The sequence below is a fragment of the Blennius ocellaris genome, assembly GCF_963422515.1.
Source record: "Blennius ocellaris genome assembly, chromosome: 1".
NCBI classification, from domain to species: Eukaryota; Metazoa; Chordata; class Actinopteri; order Blenniiformes; family Blenniidae; genus Blennius; species Blennius ocellaris.
The window spans coordinates 37,204,926-37,223,505 of record NC_137650.1 but is presented as its reverse complement, the minus strand read 5'-3'; the positions used below and the strand labels follow the sequence as shown (position 1 = coordinate 37,223,505).

At 51.3% G+C, this 18,580-nt stretch overlaps 1 protein-coding gene across 2 annotated transcripts; it reads left to right on the top strand.

Moving 5' to 3' along the window:
- The first annotated feature begins 468 nt into the window (after positions 1 to 468).
- afg2b (AFG2 AAA ATPase homolog B) lies at positions 469 to 17,257 on the top strand. 2 transcript variants are annotated; one of them, XM_080498729.1, is made up of 13 exons: positions 469 to 565; positions 1,216 to 1,865; positions 3,149 to 3,334; positions 3,889 to 4,173; positions 7,576 to 7,758; positions 9,575 to 9,733; positions 11,239 to 11,448; positions 11,723 to 11,959; positions 12,447 to 12,581; positions 14,049 to 14,174; positions 15,058 to 15,146; positions 16,814 to 16,874; positions 17,051 to 17,257. In XM_080498729.1, the coding sequence occupies exons 2-13, from the start codon at positions 1,248 to 1,250 to the stop codon at positions 17,117 to 17,119; spliced, it is 2,358 nt and encodes a 785-aa protein (XP_080354855.1). In that variant the 5' UTR covers positions 469 to 565; positions 1,216 to 1,247; the 3' UTR covers positions 17,120 to 17,257. The 2 variants fall into 2 exon arrangements, with proteins under 2 accessions (XP_080354855.1, XP_080354856.1); XM_080498730.1 differs by lacking the exons at positions 15,058 to 15,146; positions 16,814 to 16,874; positions 17,051 to 17,257 and adding an exon at positions 14,245 to 14,405.
- Positions 17,258 to 18,580: the final 1,323 nt, after the last annotated feature.

The window sequence follows — 18,580 nt, the reverse complement described above, 5'->3', positions numbered from 1 at the left end:
ATTACCGGATAATTAATTATTACATGACACACAAATAAATTCAAACCTACAGAAATATGAAAACGATGACAAAGAAGAAGTAAAGCTTGTTTTGTTTCGTTCCGTCGCAGGGAAACGTTTTGGTTGGCCGACTCGTTTCTCCACATGGTTTGTAAACATTGAAACGTTTTGGTTGGCCGACTCGTTTCTCCACATGGTTTGTAAACATTGAAACGTTTTGGTTGGCCGACTCGTTTCTCCACATGGTTTGTAAACATTGAAACGTTTTGGTTGGCCGACTCGTTTCTCCACATGGTTTGTAAACATTGAAACGTTTTGGTTGGCCGACTCGTTTCTCCACATGGTTTGTAAACATTGAAACGTTTTGGTTGGCCGACTCGTTTCTCCACATGGTTTGTAAACATTGAAACGTTTTGGTTGGCCGACTCGTTTCTCCACATGGTTTGTAAACATTGAAACGTTTTGGTTGGCCGACTCGTTTCTCCACATGGTTTGTAAACATTGAAACGTGCAGCGACAGAAGATGAACTGTTGGTGATTTAACGACCGATTTTCTCCTCCTCCGGTCAGTAACTGAGTTATAACGTCTGTTAAAACCTGTTAAAACCTGTTAAAACCTGCTAACGTCTGTTAAAACCTGCTAACGTCTGTTAAAACCTGTTAAAACCTGCTAACGTCTGTTAAAACCTGCTAACGTCTGTTAAAACCTGCTAACGTCTGTTAAAACCTGTTAAAACCTGTTAAAACTTGCTAACGTCTGTTAAAACCTGATAACGTCTGATAAAACCTGCTAACGTCTGTTAAAACCTGTTAAAACCTGCTAACGTCTGTTAAAACCTGCTAACCTCTGTTAAAACCTGTTAAAACCTGTTAAAACTTGCTAACGTCTGATAAAACCTGCTAACGTCTGTTAAAACCTGCTAACCTCTGTTAAAACCTGTTAAAACCTGTTAAAACTTGCTAACGTCTGTTAAAACCTGATAACGTCTGTTAGCGTCTGTTAAAACCTGCTAACGTCTGTTAAAACCTGATAACGTCTGTTAAAACCTGATAACGTCTGTTAGCGTCTGTTAAAACCTGCTAACGTCTGTTAAAACCTGTTAAAACCCTGACCCAGACCCAGACCCAGACCCAGACCCTGACCCAGACCCAGACCCTGATGTCCGACGCTTCCGTTCAGACTTTGTCTAAACTGGTTCTGTCTTGTCTGTCCAGTCTGTCCCCCGTCTCTGAGCCGCTGGACGGCCATGGAGCGTCTCCAGGTGGTCTCAGTGGACCCGGGGGACCGCGGCTCCCAGAGGTGCCGGCTCGGCCCGGGACTGATGTCGGCGCTGGGTGTGAGTCTGGGGTCCCCCCTGCTGGTCCGTGTCCCCGGGGGGAGCCTCCTGTGCTCTGCCTGGCCCCGGTCCGACCTGGCCCACGGCTTCCTGCAGCCGGACCTCAAATGTGTCTCCCCCGGGCTGGTCTCGGGCCCCGGGGGGGTCTCGGGCCCCAGGCTGCCCCCGGGCCTCAGCCTGCAGCCAGGGCAGCTTGTCGCCATGACGACCTCCAGACTGAAGTGGGTCCGGGTCCGTGCGGCGGCCCGGAGTGCCGGCTTCAGGAGACTCTGCTCCCCCCGGGGGGTCCAGGAGCTGGTGAGGGACATGCTGAGGGGTGTCCTGGTCCTCCCAGGGTTCGTGGTCAACCTGGAGGACTTTGACACGGAGATCAGGTATGTGGTCGTCGAGGACCTGAGTCCAGACGGGGGCGCTGCAGGACTGATCACGGCCAGGACCACGGTGGAGGTCAGCGGCCTGCAGACCGCCCAGACCTTCAGGGGCCGGCAGGACCAGGACCACACGGCCCGGCTGGGAGGCCTCCAGGAGGTAGCCCCCCCCTGTCCTCAACTAGTGTCTTAGACAGGAAACCTTCAGTGTCTCCGTCATTCAGCGTCTCCGTCCTCCGTCTTCTGCTTCATCGTGTCGCCAAGTCTGATATTAGAGAGATTATTATTATTATTATTATAATATTTAGTCCCTCTTGAAGGGACTTCCTGTCCCGTCGCTCCACCAGGACCAGTTGGAGGTTCAGCGTCTTGCTCGAGGCGGAGCCGGGAATCGAACCTGCAACCCTCCTACTGGGAGACGAGCGCTCCGCCTTGCCTGTTTAATTCTCTATCATCTCACCTTTGACTCTTTCAGATAAAAGCAGTTAGTTTAATCCTCTATCATCTCACCTTTAACTCTTTCAGATCAAAGCAGTTAGTTTAATCCTCTATCATCTCACCTTTAACTCTTTCAGATAAAAGCAGTTAGTTTAATCCTCTATCATCTCACCTTTAACTCTTTCAGATAAAAGCAGTTTATGTAATCCTCTATCATCTCACCTTTGACTCTTTCAGATAAAAGCAGTTAGTTTAATCCTCTATCATCTCACCTTTGACTCTTTCAGATAAAAGCAGTTAGTGACGGTTTTCATCCACAAACTTTGCTGCTGTAAAAATATCAGAATATTATTTCAACCTGTTTTGCATAAATCAGTTAATCAACCTCAGTCCTGATCTAAACTACCAAAAGTTACATTTAAAAGAAATTAACCATTTAAACGCCAATGTAGAAGATGACTGCAGTAAAGTTAGAGGATAAAAACAGCCTCTGGCGCCACCAAAGGCACTAAATTTGCTGACAGTGCATTATTGACCTGGTGAACATTTGGAAATCTAATTTTAAATTGTATATAAAAGTAAACTTCCTCAGTAAAACTCCTGCCATTGGAGCCGTACATGAAAGTTCTGGTGACATGAAGAGGAAACACTGACCCCTAGTGGACGTTTGGCCTCACAAAGGTTCAAGTCATGAAACGTAAAAGTGTCCCGGCCCTTTAAGACGGAGGACAAAAGTCAGACGGTGACGATGCAGGAACCAGATGTGTAACTTCACTTTGTTTTTAAATCCTTGTTTATTTGTTAGATTTAGTATTTCAGTTTAAATTACATTAAATTAAAAGTATTTGTGAGGAGCTCCGAGAACCAGGTCCAGACCTGGACTACTGAGCTGTGGTCTGGACCTGGAGCTCAGAGGACCAGGTCCAGACCTGGACTACTGAGCTGTGGTCTGGACCTGGAGCTCAGAGGACCAGGTCCAGACCTGGACTTCCTGTTGTGTTGCAGGTGAGCGCGTCGCTGCGGGAGCTGCTGCAGCTGCCGCTGCTCTACCCCGCCGCCCTGCGCTCCCTGGGGGTGTCCTGCCCCCGGGGCCTGCTCCTGGTGGGGCCCCCCGGCGTGGGGAAGACCCTGCTGGTCCACAGGGTGGTGGAGGAGGTGGGGGCCAGCCTGGTGGTGGTCCGAGGCCCAGAGGTAAACCGGGACAGACTCTGCTACTGCCTCCTATGTGCTCTGCAGTCCAGCCACCAGGCAGCGCTGCAGGACGGACTCACACTGAGTCTTACGTTAGCATGACGTTAGCATGATGTAAGCATGACGTTAGCATGATTATAGCATGACGTTAACGTGATGTTAACATGGCGTTAGCATGATGTTAGCGTGATGTTAGCATGATGTTAACATGGCGTTAGCATGATTATAGCATGACGTTAACGTGATGTTAACATGATGTTAGCATGATGTTAACATGATGTTAGCATGATGTTAACATGATGTTAGCATGATGTTAGCATGCAGACCAGAAAGCAGCAAAGAACAGAACAAGTTGGACAAACAACAGTCGCCTCAGTAAAGGAACCAGATATTTAACATCCTGCTGGAGAACCTGCTCTAGAACCTGCTCTAGAACCACCATTAGTTCTGCAGCTTTGCTACGATTCAGTTTACGCCAGAAGGGGTCGCTGCTTCGCTGCGATCCTGTGGCCCTGGTCCCGGTCCTGGTCCTGAGCTGTTGGTTCTCCCGTCAGGTGGTGGGTCCGCGGCCGGGGGACAGCGAGGAGACGCTGAGGACGGTGTTTGAACGAGCTCGACGCGAGGCGGAGGACGGTCCCTGCGTCTTGTTCCTGGACGAGCTGGACTCTCTGTGCCCCAGGAGAACCGAGTTCTCGGCCCCGGAGAACCGGCTGGTGGCTCAGCTCCTGACCCTGATGGACGGGATCCGTCAGTCCGACCGCTTCCTGGTCGTCGGAGCCACGAACCGTCCAGACGGCCTGGACCCGGCGCTGCGGCGGCCCGGGAGGTTCGACCGAGAGGTGAAGGGTCCAGGTTCAGTCCAGAGCCTCACGCAGTCATGTTGAAGTTCCTGAAAAACTAGTGAGCGACACGCTAGTCTGAACTGTAGCTGGACCAGGGGAGACCAGGGACGGTCCATTGAGAGAGACCAGGGACGGTGGATTGAGGGAGACCAGGGATGGTCCATTGAGAGAGACCAGGGACGGTGGATTGAGAGAGACCAGGGACGGTGGATTGAGAGAGACCAGGGACGGTGGATTGAGAGAGACCAGGGACGGTGGATTGAGAGAGACCAGGGACGGTGGATTGAGAGAGACCAGGGACGGTGGATGAGAGAGACCAGGGATGGTCCATTGAGAGAGACCAGGGACGGTGGATTGAGGGAGACCAGGGACGGTCCATTGAGAGAGACCAGGGACGGTGGATTGAGAGAGACCAGGGACGGTGGATTGAGAGAGACCAGGGACGGTGGATTGAGAGAGACCAGGGACGGTGGATTGAGAGAGACCAGGGACGGTGGATTGAGAGAGACCAGGGACGGTGGATTGAGAGAGACCAGGGACGGTGGATTGAGGGAGACCAGGGACGGTCCATTGAGAGAGACCAGGGACGGTGGATTGAGGGAGACCAGGGACGGTGGATTGAGAGAGACCAGGGACGGTGGATTGAGAGAGACCAGGGACGGTGGATTGAGAGAGACCAGGGACGGTGGATTGAGAGAGACCAGGGATGGTCCATTGAGAGAGACCAGGGACGGTGGATTGAGAGAGACCAGGGACGGTCCATTGAGAGAGACCAGGGACGGTGGATTGAGAGAGACCAGGGACGGTGGATTGAGGGAGACCAGGGACGGTGGCTGAGAGAGACCAGGGACGGTGGCTGAGAGAGACCAGGGACGGTGGATTGAGGGAGACCAGGGATGGTCCATTGAGAGAGACCAGGGACAGTGGATTGAGAGAGACCAGGGACGGTGGATTGAGAGAGACCAGGGACGGTGGATTGAGGGAGACCAGGGACGGTGGATTGAGAGAGACCAGGGACGGTGGATTGAGAGAGACCAGGGACGGTGGATGAGAGAGACCAGGGATGGTCCATTGAGAGAGACCAGGGACGGTGGATTGAGGGAGACCAGGGACGGTCCATTGAGAGAGACCAGGGACGGTGGATTGAGAGAGACCAGGGACGGTGGATTGAGAGAGACCAGGGACGGTGGATTGAGAGAGACCAGGGACGGTGGATTGAGAGAGACCAGGGACGGTGGATTGAGAGAGACCAGGGACGGTGGATTGAGAGAGACCAGGGACGGTGGATTGAGAGAGACCAGGGACGGTGGATTGAGGGAGACCAGGGACGGTCCATTGAGAGAGACCAGGGACGGTGGATTGAGGGAGACCAGGGACGGTGGATTGAGAGAGACCAGGGACGGTGGATTGAGAGAGACCAGGGACGGTGGATTGAGAGAGACCAGGGACGGTGGATTGAGAGAGACCAGGGATGGTCCATTGAGAGAGACCAGGGACGGTGGATTGAGAGAGACCAGGGACGGTCCATTGAGAGAGACCAGGGACGGTGGATTGAGAGAGACCAGGGACGGTGGATTGAGGGAGACCAGGGACGGTGGCTGAGAGAGACCAGGGACGGTGGCTGAGAGAGACCAGGGACGGTGGATTGAGGGAGACCAGGGATGGTCCATTGAGAGAGACCAGGGACAGTGGATTGAGAGAGACCAGGGACGGTGGATTGAGAGAGACCAGGGACGGTGGATTGAGAGAGACCAGGGATGGTCCATTGAGAGAGACCAGGGACGGTGGATTGAGAGAGACCAGGGACGGTGGATTGAGGGAGACCAGGGACGGTCCATTGAGAGAGACCAGGGACGGTGGCTGAGAGAGACCAGGGACGGTGGCTGAGAGAGACCAGGGACGGTGGATTGAGGGAGACCAGGGACGGTGGATTGAGAGAGACCAGGGACGGTCCATTGAGGGAGACCAGAGACGGTGGATTGAGGGAGACCAGGGACGGTCCATTGAGAGAGACCAGGGACGGTGGATTGAGGGAGACCAGGGACGGTGGATTGAGGGAGACCAGGGACGGTCCATTGAGAGAGACCAGGGACGGTGGCTGAGAGAGACCAGGGACGGTGGATTGAGAGAGACCAGGGACGGTGGATTGAGAGAGACCAGGGACGGTCCATTGAGAGAGACCAGGGACGGTCCATTGAGAGAGACCAGGGACGGTGGATTGAGGGAGACCAGGGACGGTCCATTGAGAGAGACCAGGGACGGTGGCTGAGAGAGACCAGGGACGGTGGCTGAGAGAGACCAGGGACGGTGGATTGAGGGAGACCAGGGACGGTGGATTGAGAGAGACCAGGGACGGTCCATTGAGGGAGACCAGAGACGGTGGATTGAGGGAGACCAGGGACGGTCCATTGAGAGAGACCAGGGACGGTGGATTGAGGGAGACCAGGGACGGTGGATTGAGGGAGACCAGGGACGGTCCATTGAGAGAGACCAGGGACGGTGGCTGAGAGAGACCAGGGACGGTGGATTGAGAGAGACCAGGGACGGTGGATTGAGAGAGACCAGGGACGGTGGATTGAGAGAGACCAGGGACGGTGGATTGAGGGAGACCAGGGACGGTCCATTGAGAGAGACCAGGGACGGTCCATTGAGAGAGACCAGGGACGGTGGATTGAAGCTTCAGATAAAGTCGCCATGAACCAGAAAGACGAGAAAGTTTCTTCTGGTCTGTAGGAAAACGAGGACGTCAGACTGAAGTCGTCCCGCCGTGATGTGAAGTTTGTCCACAGACTCGTCTCTTTTCCAAACCATTGCTCAGTTTCAGAATCAAAGCATTGCTCAGTTTCAGAATCAAAGCGTTGCTCAGTTTCAGAATCAAAGCGTTGCTCAGTTTCAGAATCAAAGCATTGCTCAGTTTCAGAATCAAAGCGTTGCTCAGTTTCACAATCAAAGCGTTGCTCAGTTTCACAATCAAAGCGTTGCTCAGTTTTAGAATCAAAGCGTTGCTCAGTTTCACAATCAAAGCATTGCTCAGTTGCAGAATAAAAGCATTGCTCAGTTTCACAATCAAAGCGTTGCTCAGTTGCAGAATCAAAGCGTTGCTCAATTTTAGAATCAAAGCGTTGCTCAGTTTTAGAATCAAAGGGTTGCTCAGTTTCAGGATCAAAGCGTTGCTCAGTTTCAGGATCAAAGCGTTGCTCAGTTTTAGAATCAAAGCGTTGCTCAGTTTTAGAATCAAAGCGTTGCTCAGTTTTAGAATCAAAGGGTTGCTCAGTTTCAGGATCAAAGCGTTGCTCAGTTTCAGAATCAACTGTCGATGCAGCAAACAGGAAGTAGAATCAGGAAACGTCCACCAGAGACATCTGCCTGTCTTCGTCCTCATCACTGCCTGTCCCCCAGGTGGTCGTCGGCGTCCCCACCGCCCAGCAGAGGAAGGACATCCTGTCCGTCCTGTGTGACCGGATGCCGCTGGACCCCGAGGTCAACCTGGAGGTTCTGGTTCGCCAGACGCCAGGATACGTAGGAGCAGATCTCAGTGCGCTGTGTAGGGAGGCGGCCATGACGGCCCTACGGGAAAACCAGGTGACCCTCACCCTCACCCTCACCTCATCCTCAACTCACCCTCACCTCACCTCACCTCATCTCATCCTCACCTCATCCTCACCTCATCCTCACCTCACCTCATCCTCACCTCATCCTCACCTCATCCTCATCCTTACCTCACCTCATCCTCACCTCATCCTCACCTCATCCTCATCCTCATCCTCACCTCATCCTTACCTCACCTCACCCTCACCTCATCCTCACCTCATCCTCACCTCATCCTCACCTCATCCTCACCTCACCCTCACCTCACCTCACCTCACCTCATCCTTACCTCACCTCACCCTCACCTCATCCTCACCTTACCTCATCCTCACCTCATCCTCACCTCATCCTCACCTCACCCTCACCTCATCCTCACCTCACCTCATCCTCTCCTCACCTCACCCTCATCCTCACCCTCACCTCACCCTCACCTCATCCTCAACTCACCCTCACCTCACCTCACCTCATCTCATCCTCACCTCATCCTCACCTCATCCTTACCTCACCTCATCCTCACCTCATCCTCACCTCATCCTTACCTCACCTCATCCTCACCTCATCCTTACCTCACCTCACCCTCACCTCATCCTCACCTCATCCTCACCTCATCCTCACCTCATCCTCACCTCACCTCATCCTTACCTCACCTCACCCTCACCTCATCCTCACCTCATCCTCACCTCACCCTCACCTCACCTCACCTCATCCTTACCTCACCTCACCCTCACCTCATCCTCACCTTACCTCATCCTCACCTCATCCTCACCTCATCCTCACCTCACCCTCACCTCATCCTCACCTCACCTCATCCTCTCCTCACCTCACCCTCATCCTCACCCTCACCTCACCCTCACCTCATCCTCAACTCACCCTCACCTCACCTCACCTCATCTCATCCTCACCTCATCCTCACCTCATCCTTACCTCACCTCATCCTCACCTCATCCTCACCTCATCCTTACCTCACCTCATCCTCACCTCATCATTACCTCATCCTCACCTCACCTCATCCTTACCTCACCTCACCCTCACCTCACCCTCACCTCATCCTCACCTCATCCTCACCTCATCCTCACCTCATCCTCACCTCATCCTCACCTCACCTCATCCTTACCTCACCTCATCCTCACCTCATCCTCACCTCACCCTCACCTCACCTCACCCTCACCTCATCCTTACCTCACCTCACCCTCACCTCATCCTCACCTCATCCTCACCTCATCCTCACCTCATCCTCACCTCACCCTCACCTCACCTCACCCTCACCTCATCCTTACCTCACCTCACCCTCACCTCATCCTCACCTCATCCTCACCTCACCCTCACCTCATCCTCACCTCACCCTCACCTCATCCTCACCTCATCCTCACCTCATCCTCACCTCACCTCATCCTTACCTCACCTCATCCTCACCTCATCCTCACCTCACCCTCACCTCACCTCACCCTCACCTCATCCTCACCCTCATCCTCACCTTACCTCATCCTCACCTCACCTCATCCTTACCTCACCTCACCCTCACCTCACCCTCACCCTCACCTCATCCTCACCTCACCCTCACCTCATCCTCACCTTACCTCATCCTCACCTCACCCTCATCCTCACCTCATCCTCACCTCACCTCACCCTCATCTCACCTCACCTCACCTCACCCTCATCCTCACCTCATCCTCACCTCATCCTTACCTCACCTCACCCTCACCTCACCTCACCTCACCCTCTAATAGTAATAGTAATAGTTCCATGTGGACCCCGGGGTCTTCCGGGACCTGAACCGGTTCTCCTTGTTTACATTGTGCTGCTGCTTCAGGCTTCAGGCGAGGCAGTGGTGAGGCTCCGTCACTTCCAGGAGGCCCTGAAGGTGGTGCAGCCGTCCTGCCTGAGGACCAGCCTGGGCCGGACCGAACTCGCCCCCCTTCACTGGGACCAGATAGGAGGTCTGGACCAGGTCAAGCTCAAACTGAAGCAGGTGATCAGGATGCTGCAGGACCGCATGGAGAGGGGGAGGGGCTTGTAGGTGAGGAGGAGGAGGAGCAGGAGGAAGAGGATCTTGAAGGTTAGGAGGAGGAGGAGCTTATAGGTGAGGAGGAGGAGCTTGTAGGTGAGGAGGAGGAGGAGCTTGTAGGTGAGCAGGAGGAGCTTATAGGTGAGGAGGAGGAGCTTGTAGGTGAGGAGGAGGAGGAGCTTGTAGGTGAGCAGGAGGAGGAGCTTGTAGGTGAGGAGGAGGAGGAGCTTGTAGGTGAGGAGGAGGAGGGGCTTGTAGGTTAGGAGGAGGAGGAGCTTATAGGTGAGGAGGAGGAGCTTGTAGGTGAGGAGGAGCTTGTAGGTGAGGAGGAGGAGGTTCTTGTAGGTTAGGAGGAGGAGGAGCTTGTAGGTGAGGAGGAGGAGGTTCTTGTAGGTTAGGAGGAGGAAGAGTTTGTAGGTGAGGAAGAGGAGGAGGTTGTAGGTGAGGAGGAGGAGCTTGTAGGTGAGGAGGAGGAGCTTGTAGGTGAGGAAGAGGAGGAGGTTGTAGGTGAGGAGGAGGAGCTTGTAGGTGAGGAGGAAGAGTTTGTAGGTGAGGAGGAGGAGGAGCTTGTAGGTGAGGAGGAGGAGGAGCTTGTAGGTGAGGAGGAGGAGGAGCTTGTAGGTGAGGAGGAGGAGGAGCTTGTACTGGATGCCATATTGCACAGGGAGCCAATGGGGATGAGGAGGCGACAGCAGAGGATGTAGAAATGAGTAATAGTGAGTAATAGTAATAGAGTAATAGTAAGTAAATAGTAAGTAATAGTAATAGTGAGTAATAGTAAGTAAATAGTGAGTAATTGTAATAGTCACTAAAGAGTAAGTAATAGTAACTAAAGCGAAAGTAATATTGAGTAATAGTAACGAAAGAGTAAGTAATAGTATCTAAAGAGTAAGTAAAGGTAACTAAAGAGAAAGTAATAGTAAGTAATAGTATCTAAAGAGTAAGTAAAGGTAACTAAAGAGAAAGTAATAGTAAGTAATAGTATCTAAAGAGTAAGTAAAGGTAACTAAAGAGAAAGTAATAGTAAGTAATAGTAGCTAAATAGTAAGTAATAGTGAATAATAGTAAGTAATAGTGAGTAATAGTAACTAAAGAGTAAGTAATAGTAACTAAATAATAAGTAATAGTGAGTAATAGTATTAGTAACTAAAGAGTAAGTAATAGTGAGTAATAGTAACTAAAGAATAAGTATTAGTAACTAAAGAGTAAGTAATAGTGAGTAATAGTAATAGTAACTAAATAATAAGTAACAGTAACTAAAGAGTAAGTAATAGTGAGTAATAGTAATAGTAACTAAAGAATAAGTAACAGTAACTAAAGAGTAAGTAATAGTGAGTAATAGTAATAGTAACTAAAGAATAAGTAACAGTAACTAAAGAGTAAGTAATTGTAAGTAAGAGACGATCGTTCTTGTGAGAGTTTTTCATCACAAAGTGACTGTTTGTTCCTCGTCTTCCTCCGTGATGAAGAGTATCCAGTGGCCCATGACTCACCCGGAGGCCTTCGCCCGCCTCGGCCTTACTCCGCCGCGCGGCGTTCTGCTCTACGGGCCTCCAGGATGTGCAAAGACCACGCTGGTTAAAGCCGCCGCCTCCTCGTCTCACTGCTCCTTCCTGTCGGTCAGCGGCGCCGACCTCTACTCGCCCTTCGTGGGAGACTCAGAGAACGCTCTGGCACAGGTGGGGGGGGGCTGGGGGGGGTCTGGTCTGGTAGGGGTGTCTGGGGGTGCGTGTCTGGTGGGTGTGGCCAGTGGGTGTGGTCTGTTGGGTGTGTGGCTGGTCTGGTGGGTGTGGTCTGGACTGGGGGGGTGTGGTTGGTCTGGGGGGGGTCTGGTGGGTGTGTGGGCTGGGGGGTGTGGTCTGGTGGGTGTGGTTGGTGGGTGTGGCTGGGGGGGTGTAGTCTGGTGAGTGTGTCTGGTGGGTGTGGTCAGTTGACGCCCCCTCTGCCCTGCAGCTGTTCCGTCAGGCGAGGGCTTGCGCCCCCTGCATCCTGTTCCTGGATGAGATCGACACCCTGGTGGGGTCCCGGGGCGAAGGCCACGCCCCCAGCGGCGTGCAGACGCGTCTCCTGTCCGTGCTGCTGAACGAGATGGACGGCGTGGGCCTAAAGACGCTGGAGAGGAGGGGGGAGGGGCGGAGCCTCCAGGTGGCAGGGGCGGAGGAGGAGGAGGAGGAGCCCCACCTGGGACAGGTGAGAGACGCTTTCAGAGAGACCAGATTATATGAAAGATCAAAGGTGATCGCCTTTGATCTTTGTGCACTTCCTGTGGGGGGCGCCGCGCAGCGGGACGGGTTTCCACGCTGTCTGACTTTAAAATAGTGGATGTTATGGAAAGAACCGCGACCGCCGGGAACGATGTACCCTACCCTCCTGCTCTGCTCTGCCTTACCCTCCCGCTCTGCTCCACCGTACCCTCCCACTCTGCTCTGCTCCACCCCACCCTCCCGCTCCTCCACGTACGGCGGTGGAGCAGCGACTTCAGCAGGGTCTTCAGTAAGGTCAGGAGCAGGATGATAAAGTGAGGTTGAGGATCCAGAAAGGTTCAGCACAATAAACGTATTTATATTTATTGATTTATTCTACAAAGAAACAAGCGATCAATGAATTCCTCCGTCATGTCGAGACAGTTTTGAAGACGACCAGCAGGTGGCGTCACGTTGCTCCTCCTCGTCCTCAGCTGGACCTCCAGGACGTGTCCAACATGGAGGTGATGGTGGTGGCGGCCACCAACCGTCCGGACTGCCTGGACGCCGCCCTGCTGAGGCCGGGCCGGCTGGACCAGGTCCTCTACGTGCCGCCGCCGGACCAGCAGGTCGGACGCTTCTCTTCTCTAGAAACACCACAAACTCTAACCTGCGTGTGTGACTAACCTGCGTGTGTGACTAACCTGCGTGTGTGACTAACCTGCGTGTGTGACTAACCTGCGTGTGTGACTGTCCGGCGTGTGTGACTAACCTGCGTGTGTGACTGTCCGGCGTGTGTGACTGTCCGGCGTGTGTGACTAACCTGCGTGTGTGACTAACCTGCGTGTGTGACTAACCTGCGTGTGTGACTAACCTGCGTGTGACTGTCCGGCGTGTGTAACTAACCTGCATGTGTGACTAACCTGCGTGTGTGACTAACCTGCGTGTGACTAACCTGCGTGTGACTAACCTGCGTGTGACTGTCCGGCGTGTAACTAACCTGCATGTGTGACTAACCTGCGTGTAACTAACCTGTGTGTAACTAACCTGCGTGTGACTAACCTGCGTGTGACTAACCTGCGTGTGTGACTAACCTGCGTGTGACTAACCTGCGTGTGACTAACCTGCGTGTGTGTAACTAACCTGCATGTGTGACTAACCTGCGTGTGTGACTAACCTGCGTGTGACTAACCTGCGTGTGACTAACCTGCGTGTGTGACTAACCTGCGTGTGACTGTCCGGCGTGTGTGACTAACCTGCGTGTGTGACTAACCTGCGTGTGTGACTAACCTGCGTGTGACTAACCTGCGTGTGTGACTAACCTGCGTGTGACTAACCTGCGTGTAACTAACCTGCGTGTGACTGTCCGGCGTGTGTGACTAACCTGCGTGTGTGACTAACCTGCGTGTGACTAACCTGCGTGTGACTAACCTGCGTGTAACTAACCTGCATGTGTGACTAACCTGCGTGTGTGACTAACCTGCGTGTGACTAACCTGCGTGTGACTAACCTGCGTGTGACTGTCCGGCGTGTAACTAACCTGCATGTGTGACTAACCTGCGTGTAACTAACCTGTGTGTAACTAACCTGCGTGTGACTAACCTGCGTGTGACTAACCTGCGTGTGTGACTAACCTGCGTGTGACTAACCTGCGTGTGACTAACCTGCGTGTGTGTAACTAACCTGCATGTGTGACTAACCTGCGTGTGTGACTAACCTGCGTGTGACTAACCTGCGTGTGACTAACCTGCGTGTGTGACTAACCTGCGTGTGACTGTCCGGCGTGTGTGACTAACCTGCGTGTGTGACTAACCTGCGTGTGTGACTAACCTGCGTGTGACTAACCTGCGTGTGTGACTAACCTGCGTGTGACTAACCTGCGTGTAACTAACCTGCGTGTGACTGTCCGGCGTGTGTGACTAACCTGCGTGTGTGACTAACCTGCGTGTGACTAACCTGCGTGTGACTAACCTGCGTGTAACTAACCTGCGTGTGTGACTAACCTGCGTGTGTGACTGTCCGGCGCGTGTGACTAACCTGCGTGTGACTAACCTGCGTGTGACTAACCTGCGTGTGACTGTCCGGCGTGTGTCCAGGCCCGGCGGTCCATCCTGGGCGTGGCCACCGCCACCATGCCGCTGGAGGCTGACGTGCGGTTGGAGGAGCTGGCGGCGCTGACGGAGTTGTTCTCGGGAGCCGACCTGGAGAACCTGTGCAGAGAGGTGAGGCGCCGCTCCTCCACCCGTCTGTCGCTTCTGACCACGACTGACGGAGGCTGCTGTCGTCCCCCAGGCCGCCCTGCTGGCGCTGCTGGACGGAGGCATGGAGGCGTCCTCCGTCAGACACTCGCACTTCCTGCGGGCCCTCGGCGCCATGAGCCCCTCGCTGAGCGCCCAGCAGGTCCTGGCCTATCAGAGCCTCACGTGACCCACAGCTGCTCTCTGATTGGCTGCAGCCGTTCTGTGTGAAATAAAGTGTGTCACTGGGGTCCTGTGTCGTCTGTCAGTGCTTCGCCACAGGGGGCCACCGGGGGCCACCGGGGGGGTGCAGGGGGCCACCGGGAGCCACAGGGAAGTGCAGGGCCACAGGGGGCCACCGGGGGGGTGCAGGGCCACAGGGGGCCACCGGGGGGCGCTGCAGCCCTGCTGATCCTGTTATTGATCATCAGCTGATGTGAGAGTTTGATGCAGGAAGCTCAGCGTGTCTACGTGCTTCTCACCTCGTACCACCTGCCGCCGCCCACGTCTCACACACACTCTCACACACACACTCACGCTCTCACACACACTCTCACACACTCTCTCACACACACGCTCTCACACACACTCTCACACACACACACTCTCACACACACCGGAGCGTCACACACACCTGACTCACTCTTCTCATCTTATTTCACCGACTTAAAATAAAAAATGTCTGGATTTTTCCAAATGTTGCGCAAGAAAAAGGAGGTAAGATTAAATGACTATTACTTAATTATGTAATTAGATTACATTTTATTTTCTGCTGCTTCAGAAATGAACCTGTTTTTTGAACAAAGTTCTGCTTGTTGTTTTGTAAACAAATGTTTGTTGTTTTGTAAACAAAGTGTTTGTTTGTCAGCTGATCCCTCTGATAGGTTTCATGGTTTTCGCTGCAACCGGAGCTGCAACTGCTTCACTTTACTTCCTGTTCACCAAGCCCGACGTCATGTGAGTCGTTGTATTACTAGTTATTACTAACTAGTCGTTACCATCAGAACGCTCGTTTTATTACTAGTTATTACTAACTAGTCGTTACTATCAGAACGCTCGTTTTATTACTAGTTATTACTAACTAGTCGTTACTATCAGAACGCTCGTTTTATTACTAGTTATTACTAACTAGTCGTTACTATCAGAGCGCTTGTTTTATTACTAGTTATTACTAACTAGTCGTTACTATCAGAGCGCTCGTTTTATTACTAGTTATTACTAACTAGTCGTTACTATCAGAACGCTCGTTTTATTACTAGTTATTACTAACTAGTCGTTACCATCAGAACGCTCGTTTTATTACTAGTTATTACTAACTAGTCGTTACCATCAGAACGCTCGTTTTATTACTAGTTATTACTAACTAGTCGTTACTATCAGAGCGCTTGTTTTATTACTAGTTATTACTAACTAGTCGTTACTATCAGAACGCTCGTTTTATTACTAGTTATTACTAACTAGTCGTTACCATCAGAACGCTCGTTTTATTACTAGTTATTACTAACTAGTCGTTACTATCAGAGCGCTTGTTTTATTACTAGTTATTACTAACTAGTCGTTACTATCAGAACGCTCGTTTTATTACTAGTTATTACTAACTAGTCGTTACTATCAGAACGCTCGTTTTATTACTAGTTATTACTAACTAGTCGTTACTATCAGAGCGCTCGTTTTATTACTAGTTATTACTAACTAGTCGTTACTATCAGAGCGCTCGTTTTATTACTAGTTATTACTAACTAGTCGTTACTATCAGAGCGCTTGTTTTATTACTAGTTATTACTAACTAGTCGTTACTATCAGAGCGCTTGTTTTATTACTAGTTATTACTAACTAGTCGTTACTATCAGAACGCTCGTTTTATTACTAGTTATTACTAACTAGTCGTTACTATCAGAACGCTCGTTTTATTACTAGTTATTACTAACTAGTCGTTACTATCAGAACGCTCGTTTTATTACTAGTTATTACTAACTAGTCGTTACCATCAGAACGCTCGTTTTATTACTAGTTATTACTAACTAGTCGTTACTATCAGAGCGCTTGTTTTATTACTAGTTATTACTAACTAGTCGTTACTATCAGAACGCTCGTTTTATTACTAGTTATTACTAACTAGTCGTTACCATCAGAACGCTCGTTTTATTACTAGTTATTACTAACTAGTCGTTACTATCAGAACGCTCGTTTTATTACTACACTCGTTCTATCAGAACACTCGTTCTATCAGAACGGTCGTTCTATCAGAACGGTCGTTCTATCAGAACACTCGTTCTATCAGAACGGTCGTTCTATCAGAACACTCGTTCTATCAGAACGGTCGTTCTATCAGAACACTCGTTCTATCAGAACGGTCGTTCTATCAGAACACTCGTTCTATCAGAACGGTCGTTCTATCAGAACGGTCGTTCTATCAGAACACTCGTTCTATCAGAACACTCGTTCTATCAGAACACTCGTTCTATCAGAACACTCGTTCTATCAGAACACTCGTTCTATCAGAACGGTCGTTCTATCAGAACGGTCGTTCTATCAGAACACTCGTTCTATCAGAACACTCGTTCTATCAGAACACTCGTTCTATCAGAACGGTCGTTCTATCTCGACTGTGATTCTGTTTCCAGACTGAACAAGACGAAGAACCCAGAACCGTGGGAGAACCTGGACCCGTCCACTCCTCAGAAGGTAACTTCATGGTTCTTCCTGGTACTTCCTGGTTCTTTATGGTACTTCCTAGTTCTTCTGGTACTTCCTGGTTCTTCATGGTTCCTCCTGGTTCTGACCACAGCCTCATCGTTTCGCCTGAAACTCCTTTCTGCTGAGTCAGCGAGTTATTAATGGTCTGTTGTCTGGTCCTGCAGCTGGTCACCATCAACCAGCAGTGGAGACCTGTGGAGGAGCTGGAGTACGTCAAGAGCCTCACCAGGTGAAGGAGGAACCAGGTGACGGAGGGACCAGGTGGAGGAGGGACCAGGTGACGGAGGAACCAGGTGACGGAGGGACCAGGTGGAGGAGGGACCAGGTGACCAGACACCAGCAGTGACTCCTCCTGCCTCCCGGCCTTAAGATGTGAAACGCCTGTTAACTATTGGATCAATAAATCAATCAATGATGTCATCAGTGAGGTCATCAGTGAGGTCATCAGTGAGGTCATGTGACCCAGGAGGTCGTCATCACTTCTTAGTCAACTTGATCTGATCGGTTGGTTTTTTGTCTTTGTTACATTGTAATTGGTCAAAATGGTGAAACGACTGGTAACTAGTAACTAGGACTGTCAGTTACTATCAGCAGTATTTGTAATGGATTACTTTTCCCAACACAACAGAAACAGTTGTTGGAGGTCAAGGGCTTGTTTTGGAACTGGAGCGAGATCAGCTGATCCCTAGAACGTAGAACATAGAAAGTAGAACATAGAAAGTAGAGTGTAGAAAGTAGAACATAGAAAGTAGAGTGTAGAACGTAGAACATAGAAAATAGAGTGTAGAACATAGAAAGTAGAGTGTAGAATGTAGAACATAGAAAATAGAGTGTAGAACGTAGAAAGTAGAACATAGAAAGTAGAACATAGAAAATAGAACGTAGAACGTGTTTCTTTTCAGACACGAATCAGATGAAATAAATTATTTTCAGTTTTTCTTTGTGATTCTAAACTTTAGTGACGACAAACAAACACATTTTATAGAAACAATCAGGAAACGAGCTGCTGCAGGAACATCTGGCTCTGATTGTCTCTGGGGGGTCAAAGGTCAACGCCTCCGGCAGCAGGAGGTTCATCCAGGAAACAATGGAGAGGAAGGATGTGGTGTGTGTGTGTGTGTGTGCGTGACTCCACACAACCACCATGACATCACAGACCATGTGACCTGCAGGTTCAGCCCCGTGTGTCTACGTCTTCGCTTCATCAGCTTCACACCCTCACTCTACTCCTCCTCCACCCTCTACTCCTACTCCACCCTCTACACCTCCTCCATCCTCCACCCTCTACACCTCTGATCACCTCATGGTTCCATCAGGAGGAAGGTGGAGTTAACGGACGTTGAAACCGTCTGCAGGTGTTTTATGAGCCGTTACCTGGAAACAGACACGCCCACATGGTGACCTGGAAACAGACACGCCCACATGGGGACCTGGAAACAGACACGCCCACATGGGGACCTGGAAACAGACACGCCCACATGGTGACCTGGAAACAGACACGCCCACATGGTGACCTGGAAACAGACACGCCCACATGGGGACCTGGAAACAGACACGCCCACATGGGGACCTGGAAACAGACACGCCCACATGGGGACCTGGAAACAGACACGCCCACATGGGGACCTGGAAACAGACACGCCCACATGGTGACCTGGAAACAGACACGCCCACATGGTGACCTGGAAACAGAC